Source organism: Lonchura striata, chromosome 19 (assembly GCF_050655825.1).
Source record: "Lonchura striata isolate lonStrDom1 chromosome 19, ASM5065582v1, whole genome shotgun sequence".
Lineage (NCBI taxonomy): Eukaryota > Metazoa > Chordata > Aves > Passeriformes > Estrildidae > Lonchura > Lonchura striata.
Window position 1 is genome coordinate 5,009,595 of NC_140721.1, and position 22,556 is coordinate 5,032,150.

The 22,556-nt window shown below is 51.7% G+C and overlaps 1 protein-coding gene across 5 annotated transcripts in view; it reads left to right on the top strand.

Moving 5' to 3' along the window:
* SMG6 (SMG6 nonsense mediated mRNA decay factor) overlaps positions 1-22,556 on the top strand; it is a 105,697-nt gene that overhangs the window by 58,313 nt on the left and 24,828 nt on the right. For all 5 annotated transcript variants that reach the window (XM_085557384.1, XM_021551030.3, XM_021551031.3 and 2 more), the window contains exon 13: positions 1,628-1,829. In XM_085557384.1, coding sequence (XP_085413510.1) covers positions 1,628-1,829 — 202 coding nt within the window. The remainder of the gene's footprint in view (positions 1-1,627; positions 1,830-22,556) is intronic.

The following is a 22,556-nucleotide window of genomic DNA, read 5'->3' on the forward strand; positions in this document are numbered from 1 at the left end:
CTCCCAAGCCCTGTGCATCTCCCATGGGCAGAGCTCGCCTTGGAGGTGGCCCAGAGCAGCCCTATCACATCCGGTGCTTGTCTCTGCAGCCCGGGCCGGAGGATAAACTATCAGGGCTGTGGGGCAGTGGATCATTCCTCTTATTATTTTCTCCTTTTGCAGATAGGGGTCGTGGAAAGTTCAGTTCCTTTTAACCCTCGCAGCTCTGTTTATTTTCCAGCTGGTAGCACAAACGCAGCGTTTCCCATTACATCACAAAGGGCCTCGGACAGATCCCTCCGAAAAACGTGTTGCAACTGTTTATTTTTTTCCATATTTAAACATTTCTGACAGCCAGACCTGGCTGAGCCGAGCGATGGAGCTTTGTGAATGAACCCAGCTCCTGGTGTCTGTGGCCAGAGGGTTTTGAAGGACCTCTTCTCCTTTGCAGGACGTGGGCTAGGGCTGGCTCAGGGACGTGGGCGACTCTGCGTTACATGTGTGCTGATTGTGTGCCGGGCTTTGATTAATGGCTCCTCATTCTGCCTGGCTCCCAGGACGCTCTTGAAAACAAGATGTTTCATTTCAGTGTGCTTTCCTGGTACATTGATTCCCGTAAATAACCCAGTGCAGACTCTGTCCACCTGGAGCAGTTCAAAGAGCAGGGGGCCTCCCTCCAGCCCTGGGCTGCCTTGGCCCGCACCGGTCACTGCTGCACCCCCGGGGATGCTGGATTCCCTGTGCTTTTCTCCAGAGGTGTGGGCTGGAGGAGCAGCCTACTAGAAGCACATCAGCCCCAGTTTTCCCTATTTCCTACTTAAATCCCAGTTTACATCCTAAAAGAAAACCTAATCTGAGTGTTTGTAGAAGCAGGAGGGGGAAATGCAGTGTGAGGCAGCCTGGTCAGCTGTAGTAGCCCCATGCTTGTTGCTTGTTTCCCTGCTTTCTTCATACTGGCTCTCTCTGGGGTGCTTGACCTTCCCTGGGTTGTGCTCAGCCGTGGGGATGTGTGATGGGAATGCATGGAAAGCAGGCCAGGGCTCCTGTGTTTGCACCCTGGACATCACTGCCACTCTGGGAACGGGGGACATGGCAGAGGCAGCTTTGCCGGTCACTCGTGAGAGTTGAAACCCACGGCCAGAAGCCAAGCACGGCTTTAACCCCCCATGCCTGGGGTTTAGCTGTGAAAATCTCTGTGGCTGCAGCACGTGGTCACAGCAGATAAGAGCTGTGTGAAGGAGAGGATGCTCCAGGCTGGGCTGGAGCCCCCCAGGGTGGATTGGAACTCTTCAAGAGCCCCGACAGCAACGCAGGCGTTTGCTCTGTCCTTCCAGCAGGCTTTAAAATTGAGTAACATCATCTGGAATGAGCCGGGCTCACGGGGAAGCCGCTCCCCGCGGGCAGAGGTGGGCAGAGCACGGGCAGGGGACATCCCGGGAGCTGTCCCCATCCAGGGGGACGGTGGCCGGGGTCAGGGTCCCTGGCGGGGTCGGTGCCAGCGCAGCTGCGCCGGGGCGTCCCGCGGGGCAGGGCAGCAGCGGTGCCGTGCCTCGCCTCGCCTCACCTCTCTGGTATTCGCTGCAGCATTGCAGGCAACTCCCAACGCATTCCAGCCCTCAATTGCTCACGTCTCTCCTCGTTCTCCCAGGGTCTCAGTAGATGTGTGGGCGACGCTGGCTGACTTCTGTAACATACTGACCACAGTGAATCAGTCGGAGGTGCCCTTGTACAAGGACCCAGATGACGACCTTGCCCTGCTTAGCCTGGAAGAGGATCGGCTGCTCTCGGGCTTCGTTCCCCTGCTGGTCGCCCCCCAGGAGCCCTGCTACGTGGAGAGGACCTCGGACAAGGTCAGCAGTAGGCCAAACATCCCCCCTCGATTCCTCCAGACTTTTATTCTTGGGAAGTTTTCTGTGCAAACGGAACACGATTAAGTCATTGAGAAGGGTGTTAAGGGAAAATATCGACCTTTCAGCCGCTGACATCCAGCTCTGTGTCATGAAAACCCCTCTCGACTTCCTCTGGTGTGTGTGTGCTCGCTGGCATGTTGTATATACGATCATTTCCTCACTTGTTTAAATAGTGCAGCTTGTGTTGGCAGAGCTCTCGGTGCACTCCAAATGGTTTGCATCATGCTTAAAGCACCCTCCCCCTCCCCCCGGCCACAAAACTCTGCCTTAGGAAGGCAGCCAGGACTTTTTTCCTTCTCTAAAGAGGAGAGTGATAAATAGGTGACTAGAGAGAAGCAGACACCATGTGTTAACGTACAAAAGGCTTTTAGGAATATGAAGCATTCCCCACTGCCCGCTCTCTATTTTCCTTTCTTTGCTCTAGGAGCCCATTCTAGGCTGAACTTTCCTTTGGCTGTTTGTTTTTAGAATAATGAAATCAGTTCCCTTGTTGATGTGGGGTTTTGGGTCTGCTCTCTGGCACCACCTGGCCAGGAGGGATCTGGGGGCTGCACTTGGAGAATGTGTCTGAGCCTGGTGGGGGATGGAGGAGGCACAATGGCATTTGTTTTGCACGCCCTTGGAGGCACGGCAGGATGAGAGTGGCTCTCAACAGTTTCCTGCTCGGAGGCAGAACTGCAGCTCCAAAAACATGGCTCATCTGGGAAGCTGCAGTGTCCCCTCCCTGAGGGGTTGATGCTCCAGGAGGAGAAGTGAGGATGCAGAGCAGGTTTCTGTGGAGAGCCTGCGTGTGACAATGGCAAGGTGCCTTTCCCCATGCCACTTCTTCATGACATTGTCCTGAAATGACAGAGAGAAGTTCAGGACCTTTCTCACAGAGGGACCCAAAGGTGCAAATTTCTGTTTCACTTCTCTGTCTGCCCCAACCTGTGCTCACAGCTCTGCCTGCAGCATGGGAGCACAGGCTCCCAGTAAAACCAGGAGCCCTCTCAGTTTGGGGAAGCAGCTTAGTCCAGCAAGTGTCTGTGGAAACATGAATTTTCAAAGCTCTTATTTGTCAGGGTTAAAATAAGAAGTGTGCAATTGCCATTGCTGCCCTAAGGATTGCCCGGTGTGTGTGGTGGCCTCACAGGGGTTCTGCTGGGGACAATCCAAGTGTCCCTATACAGAAATTCTTTTCCCAGCAGCCACAAAGCAGAGCCCCCAGCAGGCAGGTGAGATGGCTGAGCAACTCTGATGCCCTGTAACTTGTGGGAGGGGGTGGGTATTCCCTGAACTCTGCCTCCTCTAACCACACACCAGTTTATTTGGAGTGCCATCTACCTGCCCTGCCAGGCACTTGCACTGTGTCTGTCCTGTAGCTACACCTGAGCTACGGAGCTGAATTCTCCCTGTCCCAGCTCCCTTTGTCCTGGTGCTTTGTAAAGAAATTGCACAACTCCACAGCTCAGCACCAGCTACCCAGGAATTCAGGAATTTCAGGCATGGTGGTATCTCAGTTCTGCTGAAAAATCAGCAGCAATCCCAGAGGGAAACAGCCAGGCCTGGCTGTGCCTGTACCCCTTTATTTCTTCCTGACCAGTGTTTTTATTAATGGTCAGACAGTGGAACAGCAGGTGTGCATGTTCACTGTGCATAGGACACCTGAGAGGATGAGGGGGAGAGCAGTGAGTTAGAAAAGAGAGCTCAAAAGCCTGATTTCCAAGAAGGACCTGGCTGAACTGAGGCTTTCTAGTCTAAAGGAAATTCGGGGAAAAGGCAGAGAGGAGAACAAGGTGTCCTCCAGCTCCATGCTGAAAAGCACAGGAAGGAACAGGCAGAAATTGTGGCAAAACAGATTAAGGTGAAAAACTTTAGGAAAGGTTTCACACCTTTGGCTAGTTCAACACTTGTGAGCAGCCTCCTTAGTGAGTCTTGAGGAACTCTCCAGCCTTGGAGATTTTCAAAACAAGCTGGGTGACTCTCAGGTACAACTTGGGTTGAGGTAAACACCTTGGAATAGAAGGCAAAGTGACCTCTTTGGATGAACCTCCCTCATTTTCTGCCATTTGGAAACGTTCTAGAAAGAGACTGAAGTGGCAACTACGTCAATACAATCAAGTGACTGCCCTGTTCCACAAATCTTATCCTTCTGCAGCATTAATGAAGGAATTGTTGGGCTCTGCAGGAGTGGGGTGTTGCAGAAGGCACTGCAGAGCCAGCCAGGACTGAGAGGCAAAAACCCACATGGGAGTGACTGTGAGCAAGATACAAAAGGCACTTTCTAGCAAAGAATCTCCCAACCCAACCTAAACTTGTGTGCCATCTCCACTCCACCATCTGCTCCTTGCCCACCCTGTAGCATGCAGAGGTGAATCCAGCTCCTTGGCAGTTCATCGGTTCAAGGTCAGGTTGGACAGGGCTTGGAGCAACCTGCTCCAGTTAGTAGAAGGTGTCCCTGTCCATGGCAGGGGGTTGGAACTGGATGGTCTTTAAGATCCATTCCAACCCAAACCATCCGGAGCCTGTGGGATGCATCTCTGGGCTGTTTGCAGTGGAAGGTCTCTGCTGAGCATGGTGGCATTTTGGGATCCATGTCCCTGAGCCTCCAGCAGGCAATGGCAGCAGAACAACTCTCTCTGGCACTGATTTTTTTCCCATACTGATTTTTCATTGCTTTTTAGCAGGAGTTATTTTTTGCACCAAATTTCTTTCTGTTGTGTTCTCAGTCTTGGCCCAGTTTTCAGCCCAGATTCTTTGCTGGAGAGGCAATGAGAATGTACTGCTCTTTATATGGCACAATGTGAATATCTTGTGGGTTCTGGTGTGCCAGAGTGACTCTGGGTCCCTTTTCTACCACTCACATGCCTAGGAAGAGGCAGTCGGCTTTTACTACAAGGATATCTCACCTTGCTTGCTGATGCTCCAAATCCTTACCCCATTTTTTTTACCTCTAGCTTATTAATTAGTTTGTAACATTTCAGAGGAAAAGAATCTGTTGAAAGGCAGAACCAGAAGGAATTGGGCTTAAAATGGTGTTGGGCTATTTGCTTTACCAAGAGGGTGGTTGTTTTGTAAGCTGTATAGGACAAACACTGTGCTTCCCACTCCTTTTTGTTCTCCACATCCCATTTAGCAGATGGAGTGCAGAATTCAGCCAGAGTTTCTCAGTGAGTTTTTGAGCATTTGGCCTGGCTCTTATTTTGAATAAAAACGTTCTATTCCGTTCGCTGCCATGAAGCCGCGCGTTCGAATTCCTGCTGGAGCCAGTGGGACACTTAGTGCTTCCCATCGTCTCTTGCACTGTCATTGGAGCTGTAACCAACAAAAGCTGGCTCTGGGGTGAGCAGAACTCAGAGTTGTTTTCCTGGGTGTGTGTGTTGGGCACATCTCCACTGCAGCTTGTGTGATGGAACACCACCGACCGTACCAGTCAGCAGCAAACTATGCAGCCTGGTGCCTGAGCTGTCAGCTGTGTCTGCAGCCTCTGCAGCCCAAGGAGACACTGCCAGGACCTCCCTCACCCAGCCCTGGACCCGAGGCAAGAGCAGGGAGCAGCAGGATGGCTGAGTTAAGGTTGGGAAGGTGGCAACTGTGGAGTCATGGTGCTGGTAATGGAAAACACTTGGGTCGTGTTGAGGTTAAAGAGAGTCCTGGTGATGGTGCGTGGGTGCAGCCCTGGGAACCTGGGGCACGTCCTGGATTCCTCAGCTCTCACTGGATGCTGTTGTCTCGGGAGCATCCTGCTCTGCAGTGACCCCATGGAGCTCGTGGCAAAGCTGGAAGAGAGCTGCACATATCCCTGATGTGGAGCAGAGCAGGGAGGTTCCCTCTCTGCAGGCATGGATTGCCCACATCCCTGCAGGCTCTTCATGGGCTCAGCGTGTGCATCTCCCAGGCCTGTGCCTGCAGCACACCCTCTGCCACATGCCCCAGCCGTGGGCACATGTGGAGGAGAAAGTGTTAATGTCCCTTCCCACAATAAACCTCTCTGCATGGGGGGTCCTGAAACCTGAGCCTGTCTCTCTCCTCCCCCAGCCCTGACACACGTTAATAAAAGGTTTTTAAACGCCAATAAAAAGGCAGCAGCCCCAGCTCACCAGGTCCGGGGCCCGGGGTCCTTGGGAAGGCACTTCACAAATGTGTTTTTTGCATTTTCAGGCTTTTGGCTGGTGAATAAGATTGAGGAGAAATACTCCTTCCCCTGATAACAATACAGTGAGACGCAGGATCAGCAGTGTGTGGATTAAAACCAGACGGTGCATGATTAATACATGTGCTTATAGGGCCAGTCACCGTGGTTCCCTCCCCTCAAACAGAAAGGCACTTTTTTTCCTTTCCCTCGTGTGCATGCTCATGTGTGGAGTGGACTGTCTCAGATACTCACCACTCAACTGGTCTCAACCTTGTCTCACCTCACCAGGCAAATGAAAGCCCTAAAACGTGAGGCTCTGAAAATTAATTAGCAATATTTTACTGCCAGACCTACGAGCTGGGTATTGCGTGGCTCCTCCTGCTCCGGGGTGGCCAGTGAGCTTCCCACACTTGGTGCTGTTCCTTGTTTCACTCACCTGTCATTGCAGATAGCCTAAATCCCAAGCTTTATTCTCCTTAGAAATCCCAAATCTCTCTCCTCTACACTGTCCAGCCCAGGTGGATAGTTCAAATGTGACCCTCTCTCTAGTTGCCCAAACATGCTCAAGACTGGGCAGTAGCCTTTGGATTAGTTGTTTAGGAGCTAATTATTATTTAGACTTGGGCTAAAATTAGTCCTGTCTTGTTATTCACTTCACTTATTTATGGTATTTCAGTCTTCCTAAGACTCTCAGAGATCTCTTGGCAGCTTGTAGTCACGTCTGATGCTTCTTGGAAAGGGAGCTCTGGGTTTAAAAGCCCAGGAGGAGAAGCTGTTGGAGTGACTGGGCTCTGTCATGCCTCTAAACACCAGGCTCTTTGTCCTTTCTGAGACCTAATGACTCCTGGAATGCAAGGGATTCAATCCACCTTGGAGTGGCCACACTGTAGTGATTTTGGGATGACTTTTTGCAAGGCATCCAAGAAAAGGTAGCAAGACCAGGGCTCTGAGAGCACAAACTCTTTGTAAGCAGAGAGAAAACCCCAGTGAGCAAATGTAACTTGTTTTCTCAGCATCCTTTCCATATTCCCATTCCATAGCCTTGGAGCATCTCCCTCCAGCTGGCAGGCAAATGCTCTCAGCCCATGAGAGTGAGAGCTTCCAGCTTGGAGTTTGGTCCAGAGAGGAAAAGGGAAACTGTGAGCAGAGATCGGAGCCCCAAGTAGGAGAGTCCAGTGAGGAGTCATCCTTGAAAAACTCCTTCCATTCCTGCCTGCCTCGGTTTCCAAACAAGCAGTGAAAGATTCCTGCCACGGGCAGCCCTGCTGGGAGCGGGGACTTGGCAGGAGCTGGCAGCCCCGAGGCGGCAGAGTAAGAGATGTTTACATTTTCTGACCAGTATCTGAACTCCATCCCAGCCTCGACCTTCCCTTTCATGTGGTGCCTTTGGATTGTAAAAGGCAATTAAACTAAATTATGGGCCATGTTGGAAGATGATGTCACGGGGGGATGGAGGAGAGGCTGGATTTTATGCCACCGTGAAGGTAGTGTGGGGAACATCACCTGCTTTGAACTCCTCAGCTGTCCTTGGCATCACCTTGAGCCATGAGTGCCAGGGGCTGTGTGGGCACTGTGGAAGCCTCTCTCTGCCTTTGCCAGTTGCCTTTAGCACAGTGGGAAGTGCCAGGCTCAGTCCATGTCCCCAGGTTTAGGTGGCAGAGGAGGCAAATCTGGTGACTTGTGATGTTTTAAGTGCAGCATTGTAGCAATGAGCACTAGTCCTGTCCAGTGCCTGCTGCAACATCTCCTAGGGTTGTGCAGGGCATCTTCCAGAGAGGAATCCTATTCAGTTATTGTTTGGCCTCAGTTTTTAACCACTTTTTAAGCCAAGAGAGTTCTGAGGATATTCTTAAAATTGAGTTTCTGCAGCTGAAGGTGAAGGGAGCCGATGGCAAACAAGCACTAGCACGGCACAAGGACGCTGAATCCAGCACTGGAGAAATCTGCAATGTGGAATAATAGTTCAGCCTCTTGAAGGGGGGGTTGGTTAAAAAGAAGAAGAAGAAGAAAAAAAAAAAAACTGCAATAAATCTAGCGAGTGGAATCTGCGGGAAATGATCCCATCTGGAAAACTCCAGTGCTGGTGCTGCTGAAGGCTTAAGGAGCGATGCAGATCGCAAAAAGCAAAGCCTGCAGTCTGAGGATGACAGGCTGCTTAATTGATGTCCATTGCAACTGGTACTCTGCCAGTTTATGTTGGCCACCTGCCAGCGTGCTGTAATTTTGGGGCCAGGTGTGAAGCGTTTCTGTTCCATCTTGTTCCCAAGCACCTACAGAAGCCTCACACATCTCACTCGAGGCTGCAGCCCTGTAGGAAACAGCTGTACAGGTATAGGTGAAAGGAAATGTCACAGCTGGGCTGGGAGCCCTCCCCCGTGCCTTGCCCGGGGCTGTGTTTGGGGGGCCACCCCCTCCCCTCCGCCCCCACGCCGGGTTTGGGGAGGTGGTCACTGTCACAGGCACACCTGCCTGTCTGTCAGCAAGCTGCTTTGAACATCGGGGAACTTCTGGGAGGAATGCACAGGTCAGAAACCCCCTCTTCAAAGAGGAGCCCAGGGTGGTGTGTGTCGGTTCTGGGAATGGGGAATCCAGCCTGGGAGAGCCCCGGATGTTGGCCAGCTGGGGAGGCTGTGGCCATCTCCACTGGCTTTTTCTGCCTCATGAAACCACAAGGAAATTTCCAACAGCAGGTCTTGTAGAAAGCACAAACCCTTGATTGTGGAAGGCTGAGAACCCTTCAGGATCCTCAGCAAATTGTCACCAGGCCCAGTTTCAGTCACTGTTAAAAATATGCATTATTTCCCAGCTAAATTTGCTTTGTCTCAGTTTCCAATAATTGGATTTTGCTGTAGGTTTGGAAGTTGTGGGTTGTTGCTTTAGCTCTGATATGTAAATGTGTCCCAAGTCCCCCCAGTTCCCATCCTGTTTTTTATAAGCTGAATAGATGGAGTGAGAGGCAGGACAGTCTCGGGCATGGTTTTGATTCCCTGAGCTGCTCTCCTGGTGTGTTTGAGCTGTGACTGTCCAGGCTCCACATGTTGCTCCTCAGGAGGAGGTGACACTGTGCTGTCCCACTGTCCTCTATCCCCATGGACACTCCCAGTGTCCTGCAGCCTTTGCTCCTTCCTGCAGGCACAATTTGGCATTAACTGTGGTAAATAGCACCGGGTTTGTTCCTAACTAAGTGTCTGAGCAATCCCAAGTTTTTGCCTGTTACTGAGCTGCTCTCTTGAAACCTCGGGAGGGTTTGAGTCAGTGTCTAATCTGCTGGCTTTATCAGGAGAGGTTTTCTTTGTCCAGGTCACTGAACCTATTGTTAAGCAGCATAAGCCTGAGTGAGCTTCCCTGTGGCCCCGCCAGCACTGCCCTCCTGTTTACGCTGACATTTTAAGACCTCTGCTGAGCAGATTTGGATCCAGGCCGTATCCTGTGCACCGCAGTCTCTGGGGCATAGGAGCTTTTCACGTCCTCTCGCCCGGCCGTGCCGAGTGCTCGGGGCTGCTGACGCAGGGCCGTGGCATCGGGCTGGAGGCAGCAGGAGATCAAACCCTGCAGCCCCTTTGCCACAGTCAGGTGTGAACCAGGTCCTCCTGTAGCCCTGGGCAGGCAGGGTGGCGAGGAGGAGCAGATCTGACAGCAGCCCCCCCCGTGCAGAGCTGGGGTCCTGCTGCTGTGCCTGGTGCTGGGCCGAGGGCTGTGTGTGGGAACTGCAGTCACACTGCGAGGTGAGGAACCACCTGCCAACGTGTTAAGATCCAGTTACACGTGTTCTCTTCACCCCTGTGACAGTGAGAGGCAGAGTGGCTTTGTGGTCTGGGCTTGCAGGGAAGTACAAGGTGCTGCCTTCCAGGCAGTCCCATCTCCTGCAGCGGGCAGCAGGGAGGGAAGAACCAGCAGCTGGTGGAAACAACCTTCCCTGTCCCTGAAATGCCTCTTTCCTGGCATGGGGAGGGAAGAAGTGCTACCACAGTGCGTGGGGAGTTTTCTCAAGTGGCTTGTGGTGTTTCCATGCCTTCCTCCCCAGCCTTGGATGCATCTCTGCCTCTCCTCCAGGCTCATCTTGGACAGGGCGCTTCAACCACAGTGTGAGCTCCAAGTGAATCAGGGTGTGAGCTGTGCACGTGCCCCAGCACGTGTCGGGTGCTCAGCCAGCCCTGCACAGCTTGGCTCTGCTGTCAGCTGAAGGCTCTTTTAAAGTGTTTTCTGGAAGTGAGATGGGATCATCAGCTCGAGGCAGAGACTGACAGGATAAATCAGCCTTGTCCCATGCCTGGGCTTGGATCTTTCCGTGCGGATCAGATGACGCTCACTGTCCAACGTCCTCGCTTGTGTCATGGTCAGGCCAGGTTTGTGTAATGAGATGGGAAACTCACTTGTGTTTAGTCCTTTTGTCCTAAAAAACTGCTTCCAGAGGTTCAGCACAGATTCTTGGGAAACGGGAAATGTCCTATTCAAGAAACTCGCTGACTGTGTGTTCCTGCAGTTGGGAATAGTGGAGTGACCTAGGAAAGGAGAGTCAGACCCTGTGCAGCACCTCCTTGGAGCACACAGTGTGCACCCTTCACTTCCCTTGGGATTTTGCAGTGGGAAGTGGCCTTTCTGCTGCCCCAGCACCCAGATAGCACAAAACCTGCCACCTCTTGGCAGGACATCAGGCCCAGAGAGTGCACAGGTATTGCCACGGCTTTAGTGTACTTGGAATGACATAGCAGAGCCCAGACCTCGTGGAATGTGCTGATTAATCTATAAGTGTATTGAAAGGCCTCATTAAAACACCATTAATGCTGGATCCCCTCCCAACGAGCCATCTCTTATTGCTACCCAGAGAAACTCTGAGGAAATGGAAAGGCTGCTCTGGCTAGCTGAGCTGTCCCTGGGCATGAAGCGTGGCTTGAGACAATCTTTGTGCTGCTCAGGTGTCATTGTGGTGCTTTGGATCACATGAGAAGTCCCTGGGACCTGGTGTTGCATCTTTGCCAGCTGAATATGCTGCCATTGCTCAGGCTCCTCTTTCTGGTACTAAACTCAGTCCTTGACCTGACTCTTGGCCTCTGCCCAAGACCCAGCTTTAGAGGGACCCTCTTTCATGGCACTGTTCTGTCTTTGCCCAGCTGAAATGCTGAAATCCCATCTAAAGGCAAGGACGGCTGTGGTATCCACCAAGGCAGCTATGGGAAGGACCTCAGGAAACCCGAAAAAAGACCCAATTAATAACTCCTCATTGTTATCCTGAATAAGAAAGATCCACGTCCTGCAGAGCTTGCCAAAGAAGTGGACGGGGTGGAATGCAGGGAGTGGTCAGCCCAAATAACAGATGGGGATCTACTCTGTCTCTATGGGAGACGGAAGGTGACCTCTGTCATTGAGCTTGGAGTCTGCTCCCCACGTTTCTGCTCCCAGCTGAAGCTTGTGTTGTTTTTGTGGATGCCAAATCCCTTTGCCAGCACTGGGCTGGGGCTGGGCGAGGTTGGAGAGCCCAGCTGCCGTGGCAGGACAGAGCTGTCACCCTCAGTGCCCTCCTGCTGTCACATCCCAAACCCCAGAGAGAAGGACACACCACCATAATCTTATTTATTGATTTTTTTTTTTTTCTCAAAGTCATTGAAGTCGAATCGCTTCCCAGGCATTAATGAACGTATCTCCACAACACGTTTTGACAGAAGGAAAAGCAATTTCCTTGTTAGGGATTGGCAACAGAGGTACACGGGGCTGAGGGACTGAGCTGGTCCCACAGGAAGCCTTGGCTTCAGGATGAGAACAAACCCCTGATACCCAGGATTTCAGGCCAGTGCCTCAGCCCCAGGCCACCCGTGTCCCTTAGGAAGACCAGGGGGTACTAAGGGAAGGTTCATTGGGAAGCATAAAAATTCTTCCCAAACACAGACCCCACACGAGCGGCTTGACTGCTGCTGGCCTGGCTGTGTCTGTGGTGGGACATGAAAAATGCTGGATATTTAATCCAGCAGATAATCGCATTTTTCCCCATAACATATTTGCATATATTTCCCTAAACATAAGGTAAAAGCCATAATTTATTTAAATCAACAAAATTTGTCTTAACATTTTACATACCAGCATTTTACATTTTCTCCACCATGTGTAACAAATATTTATCTATATGTTTATATATTATGAATAGTGACAACTATGGTTCTTATTTGTAGTCATTTCATTGATTTATTTTTTTAAACTTTTCCCAAACCTTCATTGTACTTGGAATAGGTAGATGCACATATAAACACAAGCTCTGAGGATGAAGACAAATGTGTTTTCTGAGGAGTTGCTGCCTGCCTGCTCTGTGAACAGCAGACCAGATTTACATTCTGGTTCCGTATTTATCTTAAGCATAAACAATGCGATGTTTATTATAGCAGCCATTATTAGGAAAGGAGATTTATGTCCATGCACAGAAAAAAATTGAGTTTGCTCCATCCTTCCAGACCTGTCTCACTTCACCTGATACCTGTTCCATGTGTGATTCCCATGGAAAAGTGGCTCTGGAGCAGCTCCCCAGGGTGTGTCAGGGACGTGCTGCTGCTGTGCACTTCTGGAGCTGCTGCAGTGACCTCCCAGCTGCGGTGACGTGCCACATGTCTGGTGCTGAGGTCACTTCTGAAGATCATTTTTGTGCTCTTAAGTCACCCAGATGCTTCTCGAACTCGCACCCATTGCCAGTTTTTATTATTAGCTCCCTCTAGTACCAGTAACTTTTTTTAGTTTTAATGAGTAAAGATTTAATCAGCAGTGATCTGAGCTTTGCTGAAGCCTCATGGATGAAATGCTCTCGTCGGCCCAGGCCGTGGGAGCTGAATTTGCTCAGAACTTGCCTGTTTTCATACTTACAAATAAAAGTAACATTTAGACATGAGCATCCTCACCAGTTTCCCTGGGACTGAGTTAGTGACTGTCCTGATGTGGAGAAGGAGAGATCCTCCAGGTGTCCTCATTTGGGAAGTATGGAATACTTGCTAAACATGCCTTTCTTCCTGGGAATCTCTGGAATCTCTGACCCTGTGGAGGTAGCAAAGCCCTCACCACAGCCACCCTTTGCTCCACAACATCCTCCCCTTTCCAGGATAAAATCCACCACTTTGGAGAATGGTTTATTTAAATGAGTTCATTTCTTACGTGGGTTTTTTTGGGTTTTGTTTTGTTTTTTGTTTGTTTTTTTTTTTTTTTGCAAAATGAAACATTTTGTCATGGTGAAGTGTGAGGACAGGAAAGAATTTGCTGGAAATTCTGAGAGACTTAGCACGCGTGTGCTAATGGGATATAATTTCCACCCTGCCATGTCTCTCCTCATACAGACTGAAGGGTATGGGCTGTTCCTCCTCCTGATGAGATCCTGGAAGCCTGGTTTACATGGCTTCAGGGCAGCCTGGTGAGGAAGAGGAAGCCTGGCAGCACTACCCCTCAGAGATGCCCCATCCTGTCTTGGGCAGTGCCACCCCTTTCTGCTGGCACCTCGCTCCCTCTGGAGCTTGTTCCCTCAGGCAGGATTCCCACTTTTCAGCTCTTCCCAGATTTCACCTCGGTTTCCCCCTTTTTAATAGGAATGTTTGGCCTCTTGCACTCGGGCTCAGGGAGGAGCAGCTTGTTTCTGCAGCTGGCCTGGTGCCAGATGTCATCACTTCAGGCAGTGCCACGCTGCACATCTTCAGCAGTTTGAAATGGAGAGACAGAGAGAGACAGATAAGATCAGCAGCTTTAGGTGATGGCATTGTTTCAAATAAACCATGCATGACCCAAAGCTTCCACTTCAAATGGGGAATGAAATTGCTTCATCCTTTGACAGCTTGCTCCATGAAAGAAATTTATCTTCACTTAATTGCTTTAGATCCCAAGAGGCTGTGTACAGTAATTTCTAGGAGATAATTATATCAAATTAAAAAAAATATGTGACTATCTGGCTGCTGAGCATGAATGCAATGGCCAGAGAGCAGGGAGGAAGGAGGTACCACAGCTGAGCCCTGCTCACAGAATCCTTCTCCTCAGTGTCCACAGGCACTTGGGGAGCACAGGAGAGTCTGCCTGCAAGGGCTGAGCAGCGAGCTTGGAGCTGGGAATTCTGCTCCCCCAGAGCATCTTCAGGAGCAGGGAAGCCTTTGCTCCCCTGCTGGGGCATGGCAGGGATGTGTCACCCGTGCCTTGTCCCTTGTGGACGGGACACCTCACCAGCAGAGCTTGGCAGTGCCTCCATCCGGTTCGTTCTCCCGTGTGGATGTACAGTAGAGCTGAGGAACAAGAAAGCTTGTTGATTTAAAAACATGTATATTTAGAAGCAGAGTGTAAACTTCCTGCCCAGGCTGGGATTGGATTCTTGACTATGTTTGAGTTTCCAGTTTTCATTTCCTTTGCCCTCATACTTAACATTGTGTATCTCCCAGAGTGTGCCCCAGACTAATCTCTCTCTAACCCTCCCTTGCCCCGCATTTTTCTGCCATTATTTGCACATCAGTTCCAGCTCTTCCAGGAAGCAGCATATCTCCTGATTGTCACTCCATGCCACAGCTCAGCTCCTGCAGGTCTCCTGTGTCCCTCTGGAAGTGACCTCAGACCCAAGCCAGCAGCAGATCCAAGCTGGGGACTGCAGCAGGGACAGAGCTGCTGGCAGTTGCCATCCCACAGAGAAAGATGGGCTCTTGGCACGGGTTTGAAATCCTGAAGGGACACTCATTCCTCTTGTTAGCTCATGGGAAACAGTCACTGACCAGTCCCAGCAGGGGTAAATCCATCCTCTAAGTCTTCTCTTTCTCTCCTTCACATCAGGCTCCACACCCTCCCTGACTGCTCCTTGTGACAGCTCCTGCCCTGCCATTGCCTTTACAGCCCATATCCTGGGGACAAAGAGAAAGTTGTTCCCCCCAGGGCCATGACAATTCTTGTGTGTGATCCTATGTGGGCTTTGAAAGGGTTGACAACAATCCTGAGCCAGAACTGAGCTCCTCCCCAGCCCTGTGATGTGCAGGCTGGTTTTTGAAGTGCGGTGCTGCTTCAGCTGTTCCCAGGAAGTCTGCAGGGGAACCGTGTTTGTACTAACGAGGTAAAAGTCCCCGTGTGTTTCTGGAGGGGATCTGCTCAATGGGCTCTTTGATGTCATCTCAGTTTTTGGACTTACATCAAGTAAATCTAAAAAAGAAAAGAAATGTTTTGGCTTAGCCCAGAACATTTGCACCTGAGCGAGATGACCTGTGGCTGTGCTGGTGTGGCCACCAGTAGAGCTGTGGCCTGGAGCAGGGAGATGGAGGATTCTGCTCCCAAAAGCTGCCTGGGTTGTCTCAAGTGGTAGGAGAGTTGACACATGTCAAAAAAGCTCCTCAAAGCAGTCCTCAAACATAGCACTGTCCCCCTGTGCTGATCAATGTGCTGCTGGGTGCAGAGAAAACTGAGTAGTTCAGGCCATTTGTGCCATGCTGAACAGCCTCTCCCATCTTTCCCATCCCTTTCCCTAATATTTCCTGAGAAATGTTATGTTGGGATGACTGCCCCTAAATATCCTCAGATTTCATGTGTTGTCTCCTAGTTCAGACCTCATGGTGCTGCCGTGAGGTTTATATTGAATAATGAGAGTGTTTAGTTGCAGGAGGGTTGGAATCAAGTGATTTTTAAGGCCCCTTCCAACCCAAACCATTCTGAGATTCTTGGTCCTGCTGCCCAAGCCCAGCTCCCTGACAGGTCACACATCCTGATCTTCAACTCCAGCTTGTTGTTACCTTTTTTTAATTTTTTTTTTAGATGTTCTGACAAAGCTTGGCACATCACAATGGGTAGCAGCTTCCACTGCTCTCCCTGACAATTTCTGCAGCCCAAATAGCCTTGGTCCCTTTGTGTCCTCCTTCTGGGAGTGGCAGAAACTGGCAGAAGAGCAGCTAAGAAATGGGGTGTCCAAGGAGCTCATCTGGCTGGAAGCTGCTGCTCACAGCAAAGTCAGCATTTATGTTTTCAGAGGCCACGAGTGAAGGAGTTAATGATGATCCCAGATGGCTTCAGACTTTGCCTCTTGCCACCCCTTCCTATTCCCCCAGGATCTCAGATGGTGGCGGGAGATGAAGTAAAATTCTGGAGTTTATTGTAAAGTTCATCCCTCTCCCTAAATCATGCTGGAACTTGTGTGTGCTGTGCTGGCAGCTTCAATGGGATGCTACCTGGTAATTAATTAGTTGTCAAGAGACAGCCCAGAGCTTCCAAGTCTTTATATTCTTGCTAATAGAAATTGCTCTGATTACATTTTCCCCCTTGGCTGGAGGGATGAGGAGCAGGAGTGATGGTCCACGGGCAGCTGGAGCACGCCTGCCTGGCCTTTGCTGGGACTCCTCTGAGCGTGCTAGCACATGCTTCCATGAGCACAGACCCTGAGGGAGCCCCCTCCTGAGCCAGGGCTTTGCCAGCCTGCTCTGCTCACGTTTCTCATCACACACTTCCCCTGCCTTTGCAGGTGAGCCCTGCCACAATTTCCCTTCAGCTGCTCCTCAGGGTTTTCCCTTGGCATCGCCCTTCCCTTCCCCTGCCCAGGCAGAGGTGCTTTGCATGTGCTTTTAAAGCCCTTTTTCTGGGCTGAGCTTAGAGAGACATTCAGTATCTACAGAGGTTCCTGGTGTTTTCCCTCAGCCTCGCTTCTGTTTCCTTTTCATTTTTATCTCCATGTTTCTGCAGTTAGTTGTCAGCAGATTTATGTTTTTACCTGCAGAGTGTGGTCAGGGAGTGAGAAGTGCCTGGATTTTGGGCTCAGCCAAGCAAGGCACTGGTCCTAAGCTGGGTTTACCTTACCTAATGGTTTATTAAAGAATAATTTCCATTTTTTGTGCACTAGCTTGTGTTTTTCCCATCTTTTTTTGCAGTGATTCTCTGCTAACAGAAGACAGTTGCCCTTCTTCTCCTCTCTGGCCAGTGCCTCTGTGTCCCCTAGCAGCCTGACACCTTGAGCATCCTCAAAATTAGAATATTAGGAGAATATTAGGAGCTGAAGCCTTCTCCTCCTCTCTGGCCACTGTCTGTGTGTCCCCTAGCAGCCTGACACCTTGAGCAGCCTCAAAATTAGAATATTAGGAGCTGAACTGCATCATCCATCCTTGTGCTTCTCTGTTGAGCACCACCACCTTGGTGGCAGCAATGTATGACACTCCAGCTCTTTGGGAGGTGTCACTCATTGCTCTGCAGCAGGTCATTTTCTGTCTCAGACACAAAAATCAAATTTCCCATGGCTCCAGGGAGCGGCTGCTTGGGCAGGAGCTGGGAGAGGAGCAACCCAGCCCTTGTGGCAAGTGCAGAGCCCAGCCCAGGGGTGCTGCAGCTCCTTGGAGCCTGCCTGCTGCCCTGGGGAGCAGCAGTGCCCTGGCTGATCCCAGGGAGCCTCCCGGGCCGGGCTGCAGCGTGGCTGTGCCGGATGCTCTCACGCCTGCCGGGGCCGTGCCGTCCCTTCCCACCCCCGGGGAGCCCCGGGAGCTCCGACCCACCTGCCACGGCCGCCCTTGCAGACATATGGTCCCTTCTCTTTGTGTTTGCTTTAGTGTGGGAGGGCTCCACGCTGAACTCCTGGAGCTTTTAAGCTATTGTTAGTGCCGCAGCAGCCGTGGCAATTTTACAGGCATGGCCCCATCCCTAACAAAGGCAATTAGGATGCTATTCTGTTGGAGCTTCGGGGATGAGAGATTTCTAGTGTCTGGAAGGAGCAGTCTGGAAAGGGCATAATCTAATGCAGAAGATGAAGACAAAGGCATTTTGGAGGCAGGATGTGGGGAAAATGGGGGCATGAGATGCTCAGAGGGCAGAGCTGCTGCAGGATTGGGGATGCAGGAGCCCAGCAGCTTGGGGTGCAAGGGTGGAGTGAGCAGGAGAGCAGCAGAGATGCTGCTCTGGGCAGGTGCAGGGAGCTGTTTCTGCTGGGTTGGGGTGAAGGGGGAAGAGTTGGGTGCTCTGTCCTTGGGCAGGAAATGATGCTTCTGGTGAGAAAACTGTGGGGTGGAAAAAGCCCCAAGGTGTGACAACCACTAGAGTGTCACTCTGCAGAGTAGTGAGCAAAGGAGACGGAGGTGACAGTTGGGACAGGAGTGTCACAGGGCTGTCGAGTGACCTTGGAGGTGGCACAGGAGGGGGGTGGGGGAGCAGGAGAGGGTCACAAGGGCCACCAGCACCATGTGGTTTGGTGCGATTCACCCAGGGCGAGTCCGGAGGCCGTTCCCAGTCACAGGGCTCGAGTTGCATTTCTTGCTGCTGGCTCCTTCCTCGCTTGGCTTTTCCAGCATCTGATCTGAGTGTTTGTTTGCTTCCAGTGATTTCAGTTGTTTTCTATTTTAGCTCCTGACCCCGAGTGCCTGGGCTGGGGCAGGCAGGCACCGTTTGAAAGCCGCCACTTGGCGGCAATAACTGTTCGAGCCGCGGAGCAGCACCCATCTAACCCCTCTTTTCACACACTCGGAGCTTCCCAAACATTAACCTTTGGATTAAAATTTTCCATGCTTGGTCTCTCCCCAGATGTGATGTCTGAGCTTTGGTTTGGGTTCATGTTTTTCCTGTTTGCTGGATTCGTATTATGGGAGAATGAAAGAAATACTTTTCCCATTTACAAAAAAAATTTATAGTCTTCATTTATTTAGGGTTTTTTTTTTTTTTTTTCATTCGGGGATTCACCAAAAATGGTTGAAGTTTGAAGCTGAAAATAATCAGCTTGGCTGCAGCAGGCTGTTGTCACAGCACTCAGGGAAGTGCCACAGCTCCAGGTGTGTGACACCGTGGGTGCCACCAGCACAGCCTGCTCAGCCCACTCCAGGTACATGCAGGCACTGCCAGCAGAGCCAGGAGAGCCTTGCTGTGAGTCAGCCTGAGTAACTCCAGATCTGCAAGAGGGCGTCTGGCTTTTTGTTTTTTAGAAAAGAGGGGGGAAAAAAAGTTGTTTTTCAGGCTCCACATGCAGGATGCGCCGGGGCCGGGGTGAGTCAGGCACGGGCTCGGCTCCGCGCCGTTCCCGGTCCCCGGCTCCCGGTGCAGCCCGTGGCATGGCCGGGAGGTGACGTGCTGGGGACACGGCCGTGTGCTCGCCCTGCTGTGCCTCTCTCCTGCCCCAAGGCCCCTGTGCAGCCTGGCTGTCGCTGCCCTCCTTTGCAGGACAACCAGCCTCCTTCCATCTGCTGTCACCAAGGGGCTGCACCATTCCCTGTCCTGATGCCAAGCACTCAGATCGCGCTCCTGACACCTTCTTCTCCACCTTGGACAACGGCTCTGCATTTCCCTGCGTTGATTTTTTTTATATATATTTTTTGCTGGCTGCTGCACCCCTCCTTTGTGCTCCAAGTCTGCTTGCTGCTCATCGGGTGGGGACCTGTGCTGCTCACACCAGCACTTGTAATGTCTGGCCTGCAGCTCTGCCAGAGGCCAGAATTGGCTCTCGGAGCACGGCTGGATCGCGAGGACGGTGTTAGATGGAGGGTGGAGTGAGCGAATACCCCTCTCTTCCTACTGTGCTTTCAGGAAATGTCTCTAATGCAGCTGTAAGTGTGAATGAAGTCAAAAGTATGGATTGGTGCCCCTGCTCCAGCCCACCCCACTTGTCGGGGCCCATCCAGAGTCCCCACCCTATTGTTCTGCTTCAGCTCCTCCGTTTCGGGGCAGGGGCCCTGCTCTGCACTCAGCATCCACTCCCGAGAGGAGGAGCTCTCCCGAAAACAAAGACACAGCGAATAGCTTTCCTTTCCCCACCAAGCCAACGTTCCAACTCCTCCTTCCCTTCCCTAGGTGTGTTTGCAGCTCTTGGCCCAGCTGGAAGCAAGCAACTGCAAGACTCAGGCCATTAATCATTTGCCAGAAAAGCTGAGTATTGGGTATAAGTAGCAGAGCTGTGCTTGCTGCTTCCTTAAAGCAGAGCAGGATCTGCTTGGGCCAGAGCTCACGGCGGGTGCCTAAAATCACCTCACTGGGAGGCTAAGGGAGCATGTCCTGCTTAGAGCAGCCCCTCCTGGAAGAGAACATGGGCTCTCAGGCACTGGAACGTCATTGGGAGTCCCCTAAGTGGCAGCATTTCACTGTAAAGCAAAACAGAGCGTCTGTCCCTCCCTGGAGTGGCTGCTGGAAATGGTGCGAGCCGCTTCCCGCCCTGCCCCGAGCCGGGAGCGCGCTGCCAGCGCGGTTCTTGCGGCGGGGGGGAATGCCAGGATTGGTAATATCTCTGGGGCTGTGGTGTCGCAGCCAGCCGAGCTGTGGTGGCATTTTTCTGGTGTTATTCCATTGCCTGCTGTATCCCCACCCTCCGTTTTCAAGGGAATTCAACGCTGGCCCCGGCAGAGCAGTCAGAGGAGCTCCTCCCTGCACATGGCAGCCCCGTGAGCTGCCCTTGCACCAGGGCTTTGTTAGTTCAAAGCAAAGCTTCTCCTTCCCCTTCCAAAGCTGAGGAGAGGCAGAGTGCCCTGAGCTTCCCAGCAGCATCCAGGGCTGGTGAGGCATGCGAGAGGCACCAGGGCACTGACGTTGCTCTGTCTGGCTTCTGGTTTGTGGAGCAGAGGTTTCTCATCCCATGGCTCTGACTCAGGTATCTGTTTCCTCTGATGTGGGCAGCCATCACTGGAGCTTTTGCCTTGGGCACGTTGTTTTGTGTCCCCCAAGGGGTGGTGAGAGTTGTGGGAGAGCTCCCTGAGTGCTGCCACTGCTGGCCAGTGCTGTGCATCCCTGGGATGGGAAAAGCAGCGTTGCAGGAGCAGCATCTCCGTGTTCTAAAGTTCCCCTAAAACTGGTGGGGTGAGCATGCAGTTTGTGTCCTAGACTAAAAAGTCTGAAGGAAATGAAATACACACACATCTTGACTCAAGCCAGTGCGTGCACTCTAACTCAGATTTTGGGCTGTTGCTGGGTGTCAGCTCAAGGACCCTCAGCTCGCTGCTCCATATCCAGCTCCATGTAACAGCAGCACCAAATTCCTTTGGCACTGGATGCTTAGGAGGGATCTTTTGTGGTATTTATTTGGCTGCATTTTCCTGGCCAAACAGCCTTGCCTGAACTCAATACCGTTGTGCCACGGGCACTAACCACTCTGACCAGTTTACCTAGAGAGGGATCCCAGTTCAGCAGGTTGGGATTATCACCCGCTGAGAATTGCTGGTGTTTGAGGAAGTGAAAACCCCCTGGGGAGGCTGCGAGCAGTGGCCAGGTGGGAGCTTTGCTGCTTTAGGAGGTTTTAGTGGTTCTCATTAAAACAGTCTCCTGTAGACTCAGTTTCCTAAAAGAAGAGGAGAAAATTCCAAACGCTTTCATCCCAGTTCAAGTATCCACCAGGGCAGGGAACTGTGGAAGTTACGGTGGGATCTCAGATGACATTCTCTGGAAAGAAAACTTAATAGAGTGCAAGTATGAAATGCTCAGGCCAGAGCAGCTGTGCCCTCTGCAAAGGCTTGGCCAGTGCTTGCACCTCTCCCTCGCCTGTGCTGGGTAAGGAAGGGCAGAGAGGGCGAAATCAGGGGTCTGCTGGAGGAGCCCCTCTGCTTTGGAAGCCTTTGGCACCTCCGTGAGATATTTAAATGACAGACAGACATATAGGGATCTGTAAATACTCATTTGGTGCCAACTAAACCACAAAGAAGATACAGCATTTGTGGTCCAAGGAAGTTTAAATATTTGTGGTCAAACTTAAAATTCGACATAAAACTCTCATCTGCGATGGAAGGCGGCCAGGAACTGCATGGAGAACGTATAAGCTGTGTAAACTCACAGAAATGGCTTCCCAGCCAGCTCTGCCAGGACCAGGCAGAATATTCCAGCTCTTGCCTCTCTGCCTGAAGCAGAGGTGACACAGGAAGGGCAGGAGGTGGATGGTGCAGGCTGGGCAGGTGGGGGCTGTCAGGGTGAGCTCTGGTTTGCACCTTTTTTAATGCTATTTTTATATTGTAGATTGCCAGCCCTGCTTCCCCGTTCCTGTGTTGTCATGCTTTTCCTTCCACCGCTCATCTTCCCACTGTCACAGCACTCTGTGACACTGGTGCTTTGTCCTGTGGGACAGGAATCTCTGAATTACTCAGTGGGTTAAATCCTGGGGCAGTTTCTCGTTGTCTCCATGGGGAAGTCCTTGGAAAAGAGTTTGTGCTGTTGGTAAATCTTCAGGGTTTCCTCCTTGTGAGCCCCCAGCAGGGCCAGCTCCCTCCTGCCACCGCTCCAGAGACACATTCCGGAACAGGGAGGGTGCCAGATAACCACAGCACTGTCCCCACAGCACGGGGCAGCCTGCACGGGGCTCCTGCCCCCTTTTTTTCCCTCCACATGTCCTGCAGAAAGGGCTCTGTCTCAGGGCACTGTCGCAAGAGCGCCCTGAGATTTGCAATCGAGATGTTGGATTGAACATTCACCAGCCGCATTTCCCAAATTCCAGGAGAGACAGATCCCAGTCCTGGCACAGCAGCACAGTCTCTGGTCACCAGTGTGGCCCCACGAGCAGATGTACCCAAAAAACACCCGGGGTGGAGAGGTGTGGGGGTGGCCCTGCCTTGTCCCCAGCGCCAGCGTCCTCTGCAGTGGTGGCCTCAGAGGAAGGGCAGCGTGCGGCTGCTGGGAGCAGAGCGGTCGCCTTTCCCTTACTA